Genomic DNA, 18,841 nt, shown 5'->3' with positions numbered 1-18,841 from the left:
AGTCTGCCCCATGCATGGGTCTTGCAGATATGGGGCCATGCATGAGCGCGTTTTCCTAAAATTATCTTAGAGAAAAGAGATGGGTGCGCAAGTGAAACAAGTGTAGCCATTCGACCGTGACCAACCCATTTTATTGACACCAAGAATAACGTTGAACTCTATCGTTTATAAAGTACAATAAATATTTTGAACACAAGCTCTGGCGAATCAGCCAGTATTTGAACGAAGAACGAAATAGGTCTATATCGCAACTCTAACTTGCGGAATGAGTGAAATGCTAGAGCCCTTTATTAACATTGCCCGGTAGGATCCTCCTCATCGGTGTCGGGATCGATGCCATCTATGTGAACAGGAGGCACTTTAGGGCCGAGCTGGAAGTCTAAAGGCTGCACCACCTCCAGAGACCGCTGAACATCGGGATCGTCCATGTCCTGAAATCGCAGAAAAACGATCGAGGTCATGAATGTACAAATCAGCATTTCCAACTACATGAGATTGAGTATATACAGTCTTTGTCAAAAATATGCAGCCCAAGGGTTTCTCTTCTAACCGCTGTAACAAGGCTCCTGGAAGCAATACTGGAATATATAGGTAAGCATAGAGAAGAGTGAGGACTAGTCTTGTCACATACGAGGTTTCGAACTGTGGAGATGCGTAAGTAGCCCAGTTACGGGGCTTAGAAATAAACCCCTTGGGCCGTATATTTTTTGACAAAGACTGTACGTCTATTCAGTGGCATATGCCGATAAATGTGTACGTAATTCTTAACCAGCACTGATACATCATGCTGGTACGAAATATATAAACCAAATAATAGGCGGAAAATCATGGGAATAAGCAGTAATTCCGAAATATTCGAGCAAATAGTTCAGCAAGAAACCAGTATACTACCTCCATTCTTTTTTTTTTTTTTTAACGACGAAATGTGCGCTGTTTATACGTAGGAGCACCTCGCACTTCCGTCGCCAGCTTCTGAAGGTCGTCCACAAACTCACCCACGAAGCATGTACTGTAGCCCAAACCATTAAATCTCTTCATTTGTAGGAACAAGACTGTCATTCACTGCATTGCTTTACATTGTGAATCCCTTTGACATCCTGCAGCCTGGCGTTCAGTAATTATTTCAGGACGACGTGGGCCCAGAGGCGGCCTTGGAGTCGACTATTCTCACATCTTCCGCAACTACGCTCTCCAGCATATCTGGCTCAGCTATAGCACATACGTGCGTAAGTCGGATATACAGCGCACGAATTAAGTGGCAGATGTCGTTATTGTAGCGATAGCTACATTACGCCAGGTTTTCGCTTCTTCATTGTCGCCGCATTTTAAGCCGTGGCCGCACTGTGATGTCACACCACGGCCCTCGATTCTCCAGCAACTGGGCTCGTCGCGGTCGCCGCGAGGCCACCGCGACGAGCCGAGTTGCTGGAGAATCGAGGGCCGTGGTATAACATCACAGTGCGGCCACGGCTCAAAATGCGGAGGCAGCCAACATTTTAGAGAAAGGAAAACTTGAAAGAAGGATTCGAATTATTTGGAACCCCGTGCACGAATCCGGCCCCGGCAACAAGGCGGCGCACGAGCCAGTCCGAGCTCTCTACTTCCGGGCAGCCGTAAAGACGCCTGATTGCGATGGGATGGACGAGAGGTTGCAAACGTATAAGAAAATCTGAGAACACTACAGACTTAGCAGAAGGTCCCTGCCTCCACCGGACCGAACGCTAAATAACAAGGAGGCCGTCGATTGGCGGCGCCTGCAAGCTGGGAATTTTCCATGTCCCGTCTGGCTTTTCCACACGCAAGTGGAGGAAAAGGCGGACGATAAATGCGAAACCTGCGGAGAAAGGGGTACTCTGGATCATATAATCTAGCAATGCCTTGATTCCCCTGGCGCCAAGGAAAACGAATAGTAGAGAAGCCTGGGAACAGCTACTGCGGAGCGAGTCTCCCGCCAACCAGCAGCAAGCTACCCGCCTGGCGGCTGAAGCCGCGAAGAAACACTGTCGCTTCGCCTGTTTTTAGTCGCGGCCGTCCCATAGGCCTGCGTGCCGGGGGCGGGGAGTAGGGGGCCTCCTACACCGGTGGAAAAATAAAGTTCTTAACAACAACACACTCGATTTTCCGGCAACTCGGCTCGTCACGGTCATGGTCGCGGTCAGCTCCTACAGGAGCGCGTCCGCCGTTGCCCGGCAACCGCCAAAGCTGGTTACAGCTGGCGCGCTCGCCGCGCCCTCGCGACTGTCACCACGCGGCCATAGCTCCTGCCGTTGGTACGGAAAGCGGGCGCGCATTGAGGCACGACGCACCCATAGTTGAGTGCTATACATAGTTGAGATGGATGGTGGGATCGCCGTAGAAATAAAGAGGAGACAGCGCGCTGAAAAGACAAGAGGAACAAGCCGGACGGTTGGCCAAACGCCATGAAATCGATGCCAGGCTTAAAGTCAGGTAGAGCGGTCTCGGGGGGGGGGGGGGGGGGGGGGGTTGAGACCCCCACCAGAATTTAAGATGGGTTTGAGGCCCCTACGCGCTCAAATATTGTATTAGGACTGCATGAATACGAGGCAGGCTGCCATTTTTTTTTTGTCAGAGGTTGTCAGAACATTCCTTCTCTGTTCCAGCAATTTCTCAGTCAGTTTTAATAAGAAGCCATTAACATATTTTCTAAACCTGAAAAGGAAAAAAGATGTCTCCCTTTAAATTTGTTTAAAACGATGTGCGAGGCAGGCTACCAGCCGCTTTTTCTCTCTCTCTCTCTCTCTCTCTCTCTATATATATATATATATATATATATATATATATATCCCTTTCCACCTGTGCTCGTACAACTAGAGATCCCCTTCGATAGAGCCAGACTGTATGCACTGCTTAGATGGGCTCGCTTAGCCTACTACGCCATTGACGATGTCGCCACAAAAGTCCATTACTTTACGGATCATACAAGCCTATTCATTGGTGTGAAAAATAGTTTTACCCGTTGGTTGACCACAATGTTTCTCCTTTCTTAGTCTAGTGGGAAACCACCAAGTTTAATAACAACATATCTAACTACAAGCGAAGCTGTAGCTATCGCTACTCGACTAGGTTTAACCAGAGCTAAACCACAGCCAATTTTCGCAAACCCTTCAGCGAATTGATTTTCATGACCGTGGTGAATCGCTTCATATATCTGTCACACCGTAAAATCACGCTGCAGGTCCAAGCTAAGGAATTGTCCATGATGTCATGAGGATCGGTCGACGCCAGTGACAGGAGAGACTCGTTTGAGGGGCATTTGCCACTTCGTGACACTTAGCTCCGATTAAAGCGAACAATAATCAACATCAATCATCATCATCATCAGCCTGACTATACCCACTGCAGGGCGAAGGCCTCTCCCATATATCTCCAATTAGGCCGGTTCTGTGCTAGCTGCATCCACTTGACCCCTGCGAACTTCTTAACCTCATCCGCCCACCTAACTTTCTGCCGCCGCCTACTACGCTTTCCTTCCTTTGGAATCCAGTTTGCTACCCTAAATGACCATCGGTTATCCTCTCTTCGCCCTACACGTCCTGCCCATGTCCATTTCTTCTTCTTAATTTCCACTAGAATATCGGTAACTTTAGTTATTTCTCTGACCCACTCTGCACGCTTCCTATCTCTTAATGTTACCCCTACCATTTTTTGTTCCATAGCCCTCTTGGTATAGCCTCCACGTTTCAGCCCATGCATAGGTGAGTACAGGTAAGATACAACTGTTGTATACTTTCTTTCTGAGCTATACCGGTAAGCTGCTAGTCATAATCTGCTAGTCATAAGAACAACATCAATAATTAGCAACAATAATTGGTGACGGACCAGAGCGATGCTGAAGCGCTGAGCGCGGCTCAGCCAGCGCGCTCGCTGGTAGGCCTGACGCACGCGGGCGTCGTCGAGGCGCTGCAGCCGCTGGGTGCCACTCATTCCTCGCGTGACGCTCACCACGTGCGGCGTCTGCAGCCAGCGCTCAGCCGCCATGGCGGCAGAGAAGCAAGAGGACGAGCCGCCACCAGCCCGCTCAGAAGAGTGCGCCGTTTGCGGCCCGCCATTGGCCGCCACCGGATGCTCGGTGAACGGCTGCCTGCAATGTGAGCAACATAGTGATCTTGGCCGACATCGGCAATTCGGCGATTACTAAGCACAGCACGGCTACGACCAACTGTACAGCGCGCAATCAATAGAAATTCCCAGCTGCAAATAAACCAAGTTTCCACATCCAAAGGGAGTCAGGGCTGCAACTGAGGCAAAACTCTTGTCGGCTTCTTTCTTTCCTTACTCATCGCAGAAACCCAGTAGTGGTCGAAAAGGTCTCATAATGCTAATTCCGAGCAGTCATTTACAGTGTACTCATAAAAAGAGGGAATAATTGATACTCCACGTGAACGAGATATAGAGAGCGAAATGTACACCCCTCGTATTCCCTTTCCCCACACCGGTTTTTATGCGTCTCTCGTTGATGACTTCATAGCTCTGCCTGAATTCTTTGCGGCTCATGCCCCAGCCAGCAAACACCTTGCCAGAACCAAGTGTGCGAAGGAAGTTTGTGTGAAATGGCGGCTGCGAGGGCTAGATGTGGAAAACCAATTGCTGTGGCAGGTACTTATATATGCAAAGGGCAGCCCTCCGAAAACCCGCTCACTCCTTTTCACTGCCCTTGTAAAGTAATTCCCTGCCGCGCCCCCCCCCCCCCCCCCCTCCCCCTTCTCCGTTCATAGCAGAAAATTACAATTGGGCTCCAGAAAAATTCCTGGCTAGGCGAAATCATCGAAGCTCGGGGTATACGGGCGGATAATGCAGTCGTTGCGCTTGAACCGCTGTGAAGCACAGCACTTCGATGAAAAAAAAAGAAAGAAAGCAAATGCGGTTTTACCTGGTTTTTGAACACTCCCGAACACCTTTCTTGAAAGACGAGATTCCCGATTTCCAGTGCCCGAAGCTCAAGCCAGAATACAAGAATTAGTGGGTACTTTAAGCCCCTTTTTCACAGAGGCGACCTAATTTGAGAACAAGTTTGACGAAAGCGCGAGGCCGATAAACGGGCACTGGCCAGAAACCGAATTGCATCATTGTAGAGATATGCTAAGTGAATGAACAGGTAGAGTACAAACAAAAGCAGAGAAGTCTAGAGCGGGCATGGAAAAATGCTCGTCAAAGTAATGCAGTATAGAGATGAAATCATTTTAATTATTGAAAAAAAAAAAAGCAACTGATTTTGCAAAGTATATGAAGTTAAACCTGCCATTTCCTTATAGTTCAATCAAATAATTTGCAATTACATCGGCATTTTATCTCGCCCAGATCAAAAACGAGCACTCAGTCTTGCTTTTCTGCAAAAGAGAGAGAGAAAAAAAAAAAGATGCCCGAAAAACCCACATGTCGTAGAATATTATGCTGAATAAACCAATTTATAACAAAACGGAAGAAATCGTCCGATTTTTACCTACGGATTTCGGAAAAAGAAATCCTGAAAACGAAGGGACATAAACTCATGTGCATCATCAGCCTCTCCAAGCATTGCCGACCAGCATCTCTTTTGCGCGCCATCTGTTGTCTAACAGCTTGTCCCCACACTGGCAGGCGCAATTTCGCAGTAGATAAGAACTGATGTGGTCACGAGCGCGCGCCACACAGCTGTGCGGTTGCTCTGCTATTACAAGGATAATCGAGTGGCGAGACTCCAGCAACCATGCGCACGTAGCGCAATTGCCTACAGCTTTTGTGACATCATGACTCGCCGGGAAGGAGTGTGAAATACAAGGAAAAGACAAAACAAGAAAGAACGTGACTCAAGCGCACGGCCGTACATTTCTTGGATTAAACGCAAGTCACATAACGTCCGTGACCGCGGTCACCACTTTCGGACAGGGAAAAAAAAATATTAAGGGTTCAAGTTGCGGCTTTTCCCAGAGAGAGCTGTGCGTAACAGCAAGTGTCTGTGAGCACGTGTCTGAGCACGCATCTTTATATTATGATATCATACGTTTGGTTTCTTTAATGTTCCACTTAATAATAATAATAATAATAATAATAATAATAATAATAATAATAATAATAATAATAATAATAATAATAATAATAATAATAATAATAATAATAATAATAATAATAATAATAATTGGTTCAGAGGAAGGGAAAGGTGCAGTATCTGTCACACTTGTGTCTGTGGACACCTGAACCGCGCCGTAAGAGAAGGGAGGGTGTCAGTTAAGTAAATGATGTCTCTAACTTGTTGAGTTCGTCGGCACACTCGTCCCTCCTATATGACGTAAAACGCGCCAGCAAATGGTCCCTCTCGTATCATCACGATGTGAATCGTTGTTTAAAACGCCAGCGAATACGATGGCGCTTAATTAAATTGCTATTCCAATTCTGTAAACTTTTCGTAGATGCCGTCGCAAAACGCGCAACGTATATCAAGTCGCCTTGCGTGGCGCAAGCCGTGCGAGCGTTCAACATGTGTTGCAACAGTTCATAGGGCGCGTGTTTTCACTTCTCTTTTTGTAAACAACTGCACAGGTCCAAAAGTGGGGTACGAGCGAAGTGACTAACGCGACTTCTCTCAAGTACGCGCGCACCGCGATATATTTATCAGCGGGAATTGCGAACCGACGGAGGCGCGGTGACATGCGTGCAAGTGACCGGTGTATGCGCGACAGGTACCGCGTATTTGCCTTTCTGGTGGCATATATGTTCGTTTTATCTCTCTCTCTCTCTCTCTCGCTCTCTGTGTGTGTGTGCGTGCACGCGCTAACTTTGGCCAACCACTGTCCATCCGGCGCGCAGTTTAAACATGCGCGCGCGCATCTAATTTTCGCCAACCGTGTCTCATTCCTATTGCGTCGTATACAGTGACTGTCCACGTTGAGCTGATTTCTCATGCATGCGCAACCAAAGCAGCTGCTGACCTTCAAACGGCTATACGAGCCAATTGCCGGGCCGCCGAAAAGTCGGAAGTCATCCGGAAGTCCGAAATGTTCCGCCGAAAAGTCGGAAGTCCTCTTCCTGTCGTCGATATCGTGGCGCGAGATCATGGGATTATTCTGACGATAAACGTCTCATATTCCCAGGACGAAGAGTATACGCGTCCTAGGATAGAAAATCCAGGCAAATGGCAAATAGTCCGAACTGATTCAGAGATTCGAGGCCAGCACGAGCCAAACGTGCAGGCTTCTCTAAATAATTAGTCAACAAGCACACTGGTATGAGGGAGGCGTGCAATCTTTCGTGATTAGCAGAATAGTTTACGTCACCCCATACCTAAAACTTCACAAGGCAGAGAAGGAGAAGCCGGACATCATTATTGGGAAGGGTACATTAAAACAGCCCTTGGATTTCCCCCAAACACGCGTCCACCAAGATCCTGAGCATCGGAGTATCCAACAATCTCAATGAGCTCATTAAGCGGCTCGATCATCCCAATACCAGCGACTGTTGTGCAGTCGATACGGGTAGCAATATCCTGGAGAGGCTGGGGCCCAAGCCCCGAGCCTGCTCAAAGAGTACGAAAAAAATACCCATGGCAGTCAGGGAAAAACCTGTGTGCTTGTGCACCCGTAGAGTCTGGACAGCGAATTGGCGGACTTCTTACTTTTTTTTCCCCTCAACTTTTCTCAGTTGTTTTTGTGTTTTTTTTTTTTTTTTTTTTTTTCTATTTTGCTTCGCCGCGTCGCACGACAGCAGCGACCCGCTACAAAGGGCAAAGCCACCATCACCATCGACGCAAACCTAGGAATGCCACAGTGCGCTCTATTATATAGTTTTGAACTAGCGCGTTTTGTCTATTTGGGCGGCTTGAATATCTCGTTGTTGGGGCGTAATACTATATCTCGCTACTTACCCCAACGTTACTGCTTACCCATAAACTTCCCGAAGTAATTAAGTTACCCGACCATAAATACACACTGGCGGTCGCAGGTGCACAGTTCCCCCAACTCAGTTTTCTCTCTTCTTGCCGATATTTTACTCTAGCCGGCCGAGGCTTTCGAAAGAGGTGCGCTGCCGGGCATGCGTAGTTTTGCCTACGCAAAGAGCAGTGGTGGCATATTTTTACTTATAGCAATTTCGAGATGAATTATATTTGCCGAGAAATTACTCATCTAATGTAAATCATTACACTCAAATAATAGACCAGGAAAGCAGTTCATAAGATTGGAAATCGCTAGAAAAAGTATAGAGCTAAACTGCAGTAACTAAATTGTATATTAGCCATGTCTGACGTGGGCCGCTGACATTTAATTGACCAGATACATTTGGTTTTCTTTTTGTGCGGAGTCGTATTTCTTGCCCACAGAAAACAATTAAACTGGTCCCGAAACAGAATCAGGAAATGTGAGGACGCCGAACTTCCGTCCTGCCGAGTATCTGATATCGCACCATGCACGCCTTTGCCCCGTGGAACTCAGCCGCCGCAACGAACTACGGCTGCGTGGATTGTGTTTAAAGGTAATTATACAAACCTGAGCAGCCTCCTGGCTCGACCCCGCGGCTTGACCGCCGGGCGGAGGATGCTGGTCAGTGGCTTTCCACGGTCCAAGCACTGGCGGATCTCTGCATCCACCTGCGCATATACAATTAGCCTCCTCCCCGAAAAGCTGGATACACACGACATACCTTCCTCTCCGGAAAAATAAATTACGGCTATGTGGCCTGCCTGATTTTCGCTCCCGTGTGCATAAAACACGGAGCGACTTTGGCTAATTATCAAAGGTCGGTGCTTATAGGAAGCCACAGCTTAAATTTCTGAGACGCATATCACATACGTGCTTGCTCAAGCGTGCATGTGGACGGGTGCATTGTCAGATACAGCTCACAGTTCATTGTAATATGACATCCTGGCATATCTTTTCTCTTTCCATTTTTTCTGTCCTCCCTTTCTCATTCGATAGTAGCAGGTCAGAGACGTATATAAGCTCCTCGAGTCAACTTCTCGGCTTCGGTTTGGACATGTGTGTGTCACCTCTTTCTCGAATATTCTAGGATTTTGCGCGGAATTAGCTTGACGGATTATACGAATCCACCCCGCAATCTACCTCAATGCACCCACTAATCTGTTTTATTAGTCCCCACTTTTTAAATTAACTGATTACACAAACCCGACCTTTTATCCACCTTATAATCCATCTTGATGCTCAAATTTTCTGGCAACTTGACGGCCATACTGAACCGACCACTCAATCCACCCACTAATCAACCTTAATAACAAAATTTTGGGGGTGGCCAAACCCAGAGCCATATATATTCCCTTGTCCATTTAGTGGATCATCTGAAATTTTTTGGGTGGGCCAACCCACTTTTGTGGTGTTGAGCCAACCGCCAAATCTAAGGGGTGCACCCATTTTCTGGCGTCCATTGGCCCGCTGTGGTCAGCTTCGAGGATTTTAGGGCGGACCAGCGTTAGAAGGAAATGGCGGAAGGGGGGGGGGGGGGGGGGGGGGGGGGAGTCTGCGTCTAATCATTTTTGAAGGATCCTTAGCCCGTTTTCAGGTTTGGTGCCATCATGATCGGTTCCTCGATGTCACGCGACGTTGATGACTAATTGAGATAATTTCATACACATAACGTTAAAAAAAAAATGCCTATTTTCAAACTGTGAGTTATTGCTGACGCTTATAAATTAAACGCTACTGCAATGTGTCTTTGTCTACTCTGAGGTATGGGGTCGTCCATAGTATCTAGTCTAATGTTCCAAACAACGTTCTTCAGTGGTGGTGTAGACGAGACGACCGAAATGACAGAGCTTCGATGACCGCTCGACTGGCTCGACCCCATTTTCTTATACGAGAAACGGCTTTTCTTATTTCCACCGTGCTCCAGGGGCACTGTGACGGTGGTGGAATGATGTCACAGCCATGTAGACCAATATGAGGAATTGTGACATCATCACTCTTTTACTGTTATCGTCGTGGGGTGTCTCAATTGCCCGCGCGAGGTTATATGGTTATGGCTTGAAGTAAATTTTGTGGCACAACGCATTTTCCGACCGACGATCAGAAGTGCTATCGCATATTAAACCTAGTCTGCGTATGCCACTTCTCATGCCCGAGTATTCAAGTTGCCATGTTATGGGCTACATATATCGTACCACTGGACAGCTCGCTCTCGGAGCACGTGTGACGTCACTGCTGCAATTTTATCAGCTACGGAATGAGTCAGCGGTAAAGAAAATAATATAGCCGAGTCAAATATCCCGCTGGTTTTCTTCGACTCTTTATAATGACTGTAGCGTGTGCATAATTCTCTTGAACAGCTGGTCGCTGAGGCGAATCAGCTCAAGTACAGATTCACCGATCACCTCAAGCGATGAAGCTAAATTTACACGTGAGAGTGAAGACACAGTTGCGAGAATAAGTGCGCACTCACGAGCGTCTACGAGATCCAATGCCATTCTCATCCTCCTCTGTAGTGTACAGGCTCTGCATACAGATGATAAAGCCACGATACATCGCTCAACTGCTCGCCCCATCTCCCTCTCATTAGGAAAACAGACGAAACCCTCGATATGTCAGGTTCGAAATCCCTCGACGGGTGACAGTCGAAGAAAATTGCAGATAGATCCTCGGAAAACGAAAGTATAAGGTGACGCAACGTACGTACGAGACTTAAGTGTTTTTGGTGATGCGGTCTGGCGAGCTGAATATGCGACGTGTGTATAGATACAAGAAAAACGTTCAAAGTAAGATCCTACCTGACGCATTACATTGTGAAGTACGTCGTCTGTTCCATTCTCATTCTCGTTGCGTGGGCTGGAGGTGTAAACAAAACATCACAGTTATACAGAAGGAAAAAAAAAATAAAAGAGAGGAAAGCGAATGCGCCAATTTATGGGACATATGCTTCCCGACGCACAAGCGCAGTGCGTACGTATATATGCGAATGTGTTAGCACCTACCTTGTGGCGTGAGGTTCCACATCTTGGAGTATTTCAGGAGCTGCTTCCCCCGTTTCGGATTCAGTGAGCATTTCGTATGGCTCCCGACTAATGATGTTCGAGGCACTTGCAAGAGAAAGGAGAAATCACATGGGAGTAGCCGCTCTCTTCAAACTCGAATTGTCTGACGTGAGAGTCGTTTCGCTTACCGTATGTGAGTGGAAGGAACTACACCACTGTGACAGTTATACATAATCCTTGCTTGTTACTTTTCTTTTATCTATTAATGATCAGTTGAAGCTGCTGATAGGATAACGACGTCTTCGAGTAAATGCGGTCTGCGCTTTCGAAAGGCATGAACTAAACCAAAATGTTGCAGACGATTTCATCTGTGTAGACAGTTTCATCATTGTAAATAGAACCACGACCATAAATCAAAATTTATATTACAAAGGACACATTTATATTTTATTTGGTAAAATGAATTATGCCAAATAGGCTACCAGCAACAGTTTATAAAATAACTCGAGTATAAGACGCACTACATAAGTTGCAGCACAAAATCGAAAACGACGGACTGGTTTCGGTTTCTTTTCCGGAAGCTTTCACGTAACGTGTCTCCTACGACAGTTCCGTTGGAATATCACTGGTATATAAACGTCCGCTCAATTTCGCCGCGGACTCGCGATTACATCAGCACCTCGCCCGTCAGCTAGTTTCTACTTTACTAGCTCGAGTAATGTGAGTGTTTGGTTTTGCCTCTCGTTGTAGTGCTAGTAGTGCTAGTAGTGCTCTACGCACAGCTGTTCAGAACCGCGCGTTTGAAGTGTTGATAATATCGACTGTTAAAAGCAAGGGGCGTACTGTTCGCACAGCTCGTTTCAGATCTCGGCTTTGTTTCCGGTGCAGCTTTCCTCGTCGCACGTATCAGGAAAAAAACATGCCGGAGGCTGTGACCGAGGCACCGCCCCGCCAGGCTGTCCAGTCCAACTTCGTCGCTCGCGTGACTGAGCTGCCCGCAGTCACCAGCCTGTGGGAGATTGCGGCACAGTCGTACGCTAGAGCGAAGGCAAACCCCGGTCTCTTGGCGTACGCGATTGGCACAGCCGAGAAATCGGCCGCCGTGGCCCTCGCAAGCAGCAAGCCGGTCGTGGACAAACTGGCTACGCCGATCAGCTACATCGACGATCTAGCTTGCAAAGGACTCGACAAGCTCGAAGAGGTCTACCCAGACGTCAAGAAAAATGCACCTGAGCAGATCGTGAGCGATGCTGTCGTGTACGGGCGCAAAAAGTACGGGGACGTCAAGGATTACAGCATTACGAAGGTACCCATTTATTGGCGAGAGGCAGGTCACCTTGCATGCACTGGTACTCGCGCGACGATCGCATTCTTGCATCTCTAAAAACGAATGCAAGACAGCAAATCGGTCTGATCTTGCGACGATTACAAGCCGTTGTTTTGCTGCTGTTGTTGACTCTCTAATATTGCGTCATTTATCCTGCTTCGCGCACTTTGTCCTTGAGTGGTTTCGGAACCTGATATCTTGCGGATTTAACGTAGTTTCAGAGGAACAAAGAAAATATCCTGGCGATTTTGTATACTTTAACGTGGTCTGTTGGCTTTGCTGAACATATATTCTCCACGCAAAACTGCGTTTTTTGTTTTTTTTTTTGTCAGTGTACTTAATATCTAGTCACGTTTAAATAATACCGGAAATCGAGTGGTTGCGGTGTGTTCGTATGTAACACGGCAGCGTCAGAAAGGGATGTATCTACTTTTATGACTCACTATTGCAAATATGTACATCCTGGTTGATGCCCGATAGCACACTGCTGCTCAAGTGGGTTAATATCGTTTATCTTTGTGCGACGCTTGTACACTGTAGTACCCGCTACATAGATAGGGTGAATTCGCCCATTATTGCAGATCAATAACATCAAAAATGTCTCTGGTGGAGCAGTCCACATGGTGGCACATCCAGTGGAGACTCTTTCGCAATGCCAGGAGCAGATCCTGACCTACACCAAGCAAGCTCTTGTGGCAACAGAGGCAACTCTGGACCAGGTATGCTTTTTTTTTTTATCTACAAATTACGCAGCACAGTGTGAAAGAAAAAAAAAAATGCAGCATATGGGTGGTTATTAATAAAGCTGTAGCATTCTTCACTGGCATTGCACAGAATGCTATTGGGAAGACATGCATGATATAATGTTCAGATTAGGCGCTGCAGTTTTTTATATGGTGCTTGCTGCAACTTGGCACCAAACTGTTGTTTTATTGTTCGTACTTATTACGTTGCACAAGCGAAATACCAATAATCTAGTGGTGTTGTAAGGCATTGGTGTATGGTAGTATCTTTCATCCTAATATTTTTGTGCTGCACGTCATCAAGAATTCTTGAAGAGATCTTGAGCTAGGATAGGAATCAGTATGTAAAAAAAAAAAATGCTTTAAGCAAACAGAACTTCTTCTGGCACATCTTTGTTCTTCTTGCAGCTTGCACCCATCATTGCATTGTACAAAACTTCAATATTTTGCTATCAAATAGTTTATTCTGATACAAATTAGAAAACTTTTAATTACTGAAGCAAAATAAGCAATACTTATTTTAGGCCAACTGTTATTTCAATAAATACTAGAAATTGGTCATGAAGCATAAATTTAGGTACTATGCATCTCGAGTCAGTCGGTGCACAGTTGGCTTATTTGACCCAAAAAGCTTTGCTCACCTTTAATGATTTCATTCCTTCCACCAACACTCTGTGACCAGTTTGCACTCCTGTAGCCAAGCGGCACTATGTTCAGATTTTTTCAGTCTTATTTTGTCCTACTCAGCCACAGAGTCGGGCTTGATTGTGTGCCATGGTCTCTGAAAGCAAGGATAGATGTCCATATACTATGCCATTGCCTACACGAAAGACAAAACCCCAATGTGCCCACTGGCTGATGCCAGCGATAAGTGACAGAATGCTTTCAAATCAGTTATGGAAGGGGGCAACAGGTGAGAATAGAATTTTCATTCTTGCCAAATAAATGTCATTAGCTCCTATGTTTTCTTTGGGTATATTCCATTATCCACAGCACTGTCTGTTGCACTGCAATGCTGTTGACCTGTAGTGTTACACATACAGAGTGTAATGACTGCTTCTGCTTTTTTGCAGCACATTGCATTGCTTGGCATTGATGTGAAGAAGGAAGGGGGCGAGGGGGCTGTGCCTCCAGAAGACATGGCCCTGCTGGCCCGCCTGGACAGCATCTCCCGCAAGGCGACAACCTGTGCCTCTCGCCATGCTGCCCTGCAGCTCAGCGTGTTGCAACGCTATGCTGGAGACTCCCTGTCGCGTTTCCAGGCAGCTCTTCAACTGATCCAGAGCATGAAGCAGAGCCTGACTTCCAGCACCAACCAGTCTTTCCAGGAGACCCTGGCCCGCATGAGCCTCCAATACTCCTGGCTCCAGGGGCTGCTTAAGGAACCCATTGACGAGGCACATGCTAAGGTGTGTCATCCTCAGTACATTTGAGCAAAGTATTGCTGATGCAGGTTCCCAAATCAATACAGCAGCATTCTGCAGGTTTTGAGGAGAAAGCTTGATGGTGCTGAAAGGAGTAGCAGTACGCTTCTAGAGTTTCTATAGTCATGTTAAAGATAAGAATGCTACTTGGAATACATGTGTGTGCATGCGCGCACACGCACACACATTTATGGTTTTATTGTTGGACCCGAGCTGCTTGGCTTTCGAGCCATAATGACAGCACAACAAAGTTGTCAATATATAGTGGGTTTTCTTTCTTTCCTTCAACACTCACTTATGTTAGTGGGAAGGGTAGTTCTAAAGCTGCCACAGTGGCTCAGGGGTTAGGACGCTCAACTACTAATCCTAGATACTGCAGCGGCTGCTTTTCGATGGAGGCGAAAAGCAAGGCATCCACGTACTGCGAAATATTCAGTGTACGCTGAAGAACCCCAGGTGGCTGAAATTTCTGGAGCCATCCACTACACATCCCTTATAGCTTCAGTCACTTTGGGACCCTATAAACCTAACCAGTTTAGTGAGAAGGACGCAATGTTTACATTGTACACCATAGGCTTAGAGCAAAAGGGAAGAAAATGCGTCTGGGAGTGATGATACAGGCAATATCTGTTTCCAATTTGCTGAAAGTGCTACTGAGAGGTTTACCAGTGCAGACACTCGATGCTTGCACCTGCCCATCTGTAATTAGTTAATCTGCCATCTTCTTTCTTCTCTGTGTACAGAACATTCAGATGATGGTGCTTGCAGCAGCACGTGGTGCACTGGGTGCTGCCACCAAGGCCCTTGAACAACCAGCAGTCCTGGTTCGGGGCATGTCCTCCCAACTGCAAGAGTCCTACACTCACTTGCTGAACTCCTCGTCGGACATGCTTCAGACTCTTACAGGTGTCAACACCATCCACGAGCTGACAGCGGCCACCCTTAATAGCCTCCACCTGCAGTCCATTCGTCTGGAGTACTCTGTTCGCCTTTTCATTCACCAGTCATTGGACTGGCTGGTAAGGACGGATATTTCAGTTCAGATTGACTAATAAATACAAACAGCTGATAGTGCATTTGTTAACAGATGCACTTCGGATTTGTGTTTACAGGCTACACTTCCCATGGTGGAACGCCTGCTCCCAACACCAACAGAGATGACATCCTTTGGCTCGGATACGACGAGAACAGTTGGCTCGTCTGAGGAAGAGTCCTCTGCCGATGAATCTTTGTAGCTGTACTCGGTTTGTTTTTAAATATGTCTCTTGCATAAAATTTGAGACTATATATAAATATATGCACATCTGGTGTTGCATGTTACACATACAATTTGACGAAATGCAGTTCACATAGAGGTGAATCTTTCAGCCGGCTATTTCTAAGCCCACTTGGCCATTCCACATGTATTGTATGCAAGCTGTAACACGAATAAAGGTTTTATTTTGGTAAATAGTTATTCTCTGCTGCCAGATATTTTTCAAAACAGTCTGCTTGGCATGCCATCTCTCTAGGCTGCTGTTTATTGCTAATGTATTTCTTGGATTTACCAAACGAATTTACAAAATGAAAATTAGTGTAGCTCAAAACAGGAAGTCCCATACTAAGAAGCATAAAGGTTAGTTCCATGAGAATGCCGTGAAATATTACATTTGAAGCAACACTCTTAATGTATGTCCATATTTTTGGTTGCAATACCTATTTCAGTGAATCATTATTTTATCCTTCAAAGACAGCATCGCGCTTCAGGTTTCCAGATTTCAGCGTGACCTCGTTAGCATTTTGAAATTACACATCGTTACTAAAAACAGTGCGAAATTGTCTATTGTTCTACAGACATCCCAGCAGTTCAGGCACATACCTTGAGAGCTCGGCAGCAGGATAAACGGGCAACCACAGCAACACTCATTCAGGCATTTTTTGCAGAAATGTGTGTTGACATACAAATTCTCATTGTGATACAAGCACCAGAACAATATGAATATGACTAATTTACCTCATTTGCATGAATATGATGCATGGGGGAGTTTGAGACTACAGGGCAACTTTAAGAGAGATACTATGGTGATAATGCAGTCTCAAACTGCTGAGGCCAACAATAGCCAAGGCTCACACCCACCAAACAAGTAAATGCAGATGACACACTAAAATACGAAATCAATAGATATGTTGACAGTAGTAACATTATTCAGAGGGCAATACTCCAGATGCCTACACCAAAACAGAATGAATCAAAGTCTCCAATGCGTTAATTCTTTCAGTGCTTTCTTATATTCGGTGACCTGCACTCTTACAACATCTGCCTTCATTGCAATTGATTGGCATGCTCTAACCATGATAATACAGAAGCTGTCTCCTCCTAGCGGCTTGTAGGCTTTGTGGCAAAGGCTGCTTTATGTGAGACTGGTTACTGTGTACGTCATCAAAACATGATGCTTTTGGGCGTCGGCACAGGGGTACACCCTCTGAACTGGACTTTTCAACCACGGAGTAAAAATAAACAAACTTCGCGGGTCATGCTCTGCGGGAATCGCTTGATTTTAGTCAGTGCTTGGTGACTGGTGGCAATACCATGCTTTGTAGCAATGATAAAGCTTATGGTCGATGAAGAAATCTGGGCCAGTTGGGACATGAAGAAAAACAGCCAAAAAAAGGGTAAGGATGAGAAGAGAAACGCATCACCCAGACATTGTGGCGTGTTTCTCTTCTCATTGTGGCGTGCGTTTCTCTTCTCTACCTTGTATCTTTCTTTCTTTCTCTTTTTTTAATGGTTCTCCTTTGCAACAGGTACAGTCTTCCAATGACAGAGAAAATTCTAATTAACAGTGCTTCCTTGTTGTCATTTATTACATACTGTCAACATGTTTGGGGTGCAGTTAAAGTGAATAAACTTGGACATTCTAAGAACAATTGCTAACACGAAGTGGCACGTGCATAATGAAATAAAACAGCGCAAGGAACTGGACGAAACACGAAGGAAGGGAGACAAAGACACAAAGACACATTCCTTCGTGTTTCGTCCCGTTCCTTGCGCTGTTTTATTTCATTATGCAGTACCAACTAGCCCGGCATCTTGCACTACTGGCACGTGCACACCGATGAATACTTTAATAAATTTAACAGCCTCCTCTCAACGACTCTGTACACCTTCAGACATTTACTTGTGTGTAAAACTGGTTTTCTATGTAAAAATGATTGTATACTTAAAATACTCAATTTAATCCAATATACACCTGCAAACACAGTGTGAAATCATAACTTCTGACGCTTTTCCCTATGCCACACTACTTATTGTACCTAATCATGATGCTATGACTTGCCCCCCAAAAAAAAATATTTTTGCAACACCTGGCACAACCATACAAAAAAGGCAGAAAAAAAATGTCCTTGACAATTTTCTTTTTTTACATTTTGAAGTTTTTTATGCACCTAGCTGTTCTAGTTTTTTAATCAATTTTCATGTATATATTTTTTCATGTTCAATGCATAAATACGTAAATGTAATTTATATATTTGTTACGTTGAATGAGCAAATAAAATACTTTTGATTTCAGTACTGAAGTAACTGCAGTTGCAGTACCCATCAAGGGAGGACCTAGGGATCAGAGAGGCATTATAAAGAGGGTGCGTGTGTGTGTGTGTGTACCACGTGGTTCCTCTCATGGCTCTGAAGCCTACCTTGTCCCTATGTTCATATTCTGATTTTTTATTTGACAGCAAGAATCACGTGAATAATTTGTATAAAGCTTCTTTGCTGCTTTATTGTAAACCCATCTTTACCTTCCTCATTGATTCTCAAGCCCGAAAATGTTACCAGAGTCCCAACAAGGCTGTGGCCAAGAGGAAAGGCAGGTAGCGAAGATGCATTCTTTTCAATGCACACTGTATTTCTGTTGCCTGGCAACAGTGACGTCCCTCCCTCTTCCACTCCACCACGTTAGGGGCCTTAACTCTAATGTATGGCATCACACAGCAACAGATGGAATGCTGTACATTATTCTCAATTTGTGCAGTTTACAAATTTCCAATGCAGAATGTTAGGGGCCTTAATTCTAGTGTATGGCACCACTCAGCAACAGAACAGTGGGACCCAAAGCTATTTTAAGTAATTGAGATGTACAGGGAGTGTCTGAAAGTAAGACAAACTGTGGCGCTGCATGCGCATGGTTTGAAGCAGTTTTCAGGTGGAACCTTCAGAAGCCTTCAGTTTCTGAGTGCGGGGAGTAATGTTAATTGCGTGCATGCTTTGCTTGCACTGATAGGCATTTCTGTATGATTGCAGAATAAGTTGTTACCTCTGCAGCTGACCTCTTCCTTAACATCCTGCCAGTAAGAGTAAAAACAGTACCACCGACGGCATGCTAATGCATTGGTCTTCCGAGTTCCTGATCGCACATGCTTCTAAAATTTTCCTTGTTAACCTGTCCTTATTCCTTCTCAG

The 18,841-nt window shown here is 45.6% G+C and overlaps 2 protein-coding genes across 2 annotated transcripts; one reads left to right on the top strand and one right to left on the bottom strand.

The window, feature by feature from the left end:
* Positions 1 to 119: 119 nt before the first annotated feature.
* On the bottom strand, positions 120 to 11,287 carry LOC146199040 (uncharacterized). The gene is made up of 6 exons (XM_084592023.1): positions 11,098 to 11,287; positions 10,910 to 11,014; positions 10,706 to 10,763; positions 8,478 to 8,578; positions 3,841 to 4,102; positions 120 to 431 (listed from the first exon to the last, which is right to left on the bottom strand). The coding sequence occupies exons 1-6, from the start codon at positions 11,139 to 11,141 to the stop codon at positions 291 to 293; spliced, it is 711 nt and encodes a 236-aa protein (XP_084448149.1). The 5' UTR covers positions 11,142 to 11,287; the 3' UTR covers positions 120 to 290.
* A 213-nt stretch (positions 11,288 to 11,500) lies between these two features.
* On the top strand, positions 11,501 to 15,859 carry LOC146199039 (perilipin-2-like). Its single transcript, XM_084594516.1, has 6 exons — positions 11,501 to 11,629; positions 11,798 to 12,215; positions 12,818 to 12,955; positions 14,053 to 14,388; positions 15,147 to 15,422; positions 15,516 to 15,859. The coding sequence occupies exons 2-6, from the start codon at positions 11,829 to 11,831 to the stop codon at positions 15,636 to 15,638; spliced, it is 1,260 nt and encodes a 419-aa protein (XP_084450642.1). The 5' UTR covers positions 11,501 to 11,629; positions 11,798 to 11,828; the 3' UTR covers positions 15,639 to 15,859.
* Positions 15,860 to 18,841: the final 2,982 nt, after the last annotated feature.

The sequence above is a fragment of the Amblyomma maculatum genome, chromosome 2 (genome assembly GCF_055883805.1).
Source record: "Amblyomma maculatum isolate TAMU_Amacu chromosome 2, ASM5588380v1, whole genome shotgun sequence".
Lineage (NCBI taxonomy): Eukaryota > Metazoa > Arthropoda > Arachnida > Ixodida > Ixodidae > Amblyomma > Amblyomma maculatum.
The sequence above is the reverse complement of the archived record's forward strand: the minus strand, read 5'-3'. Positions and strand labels throughout refer to the sequence as shown.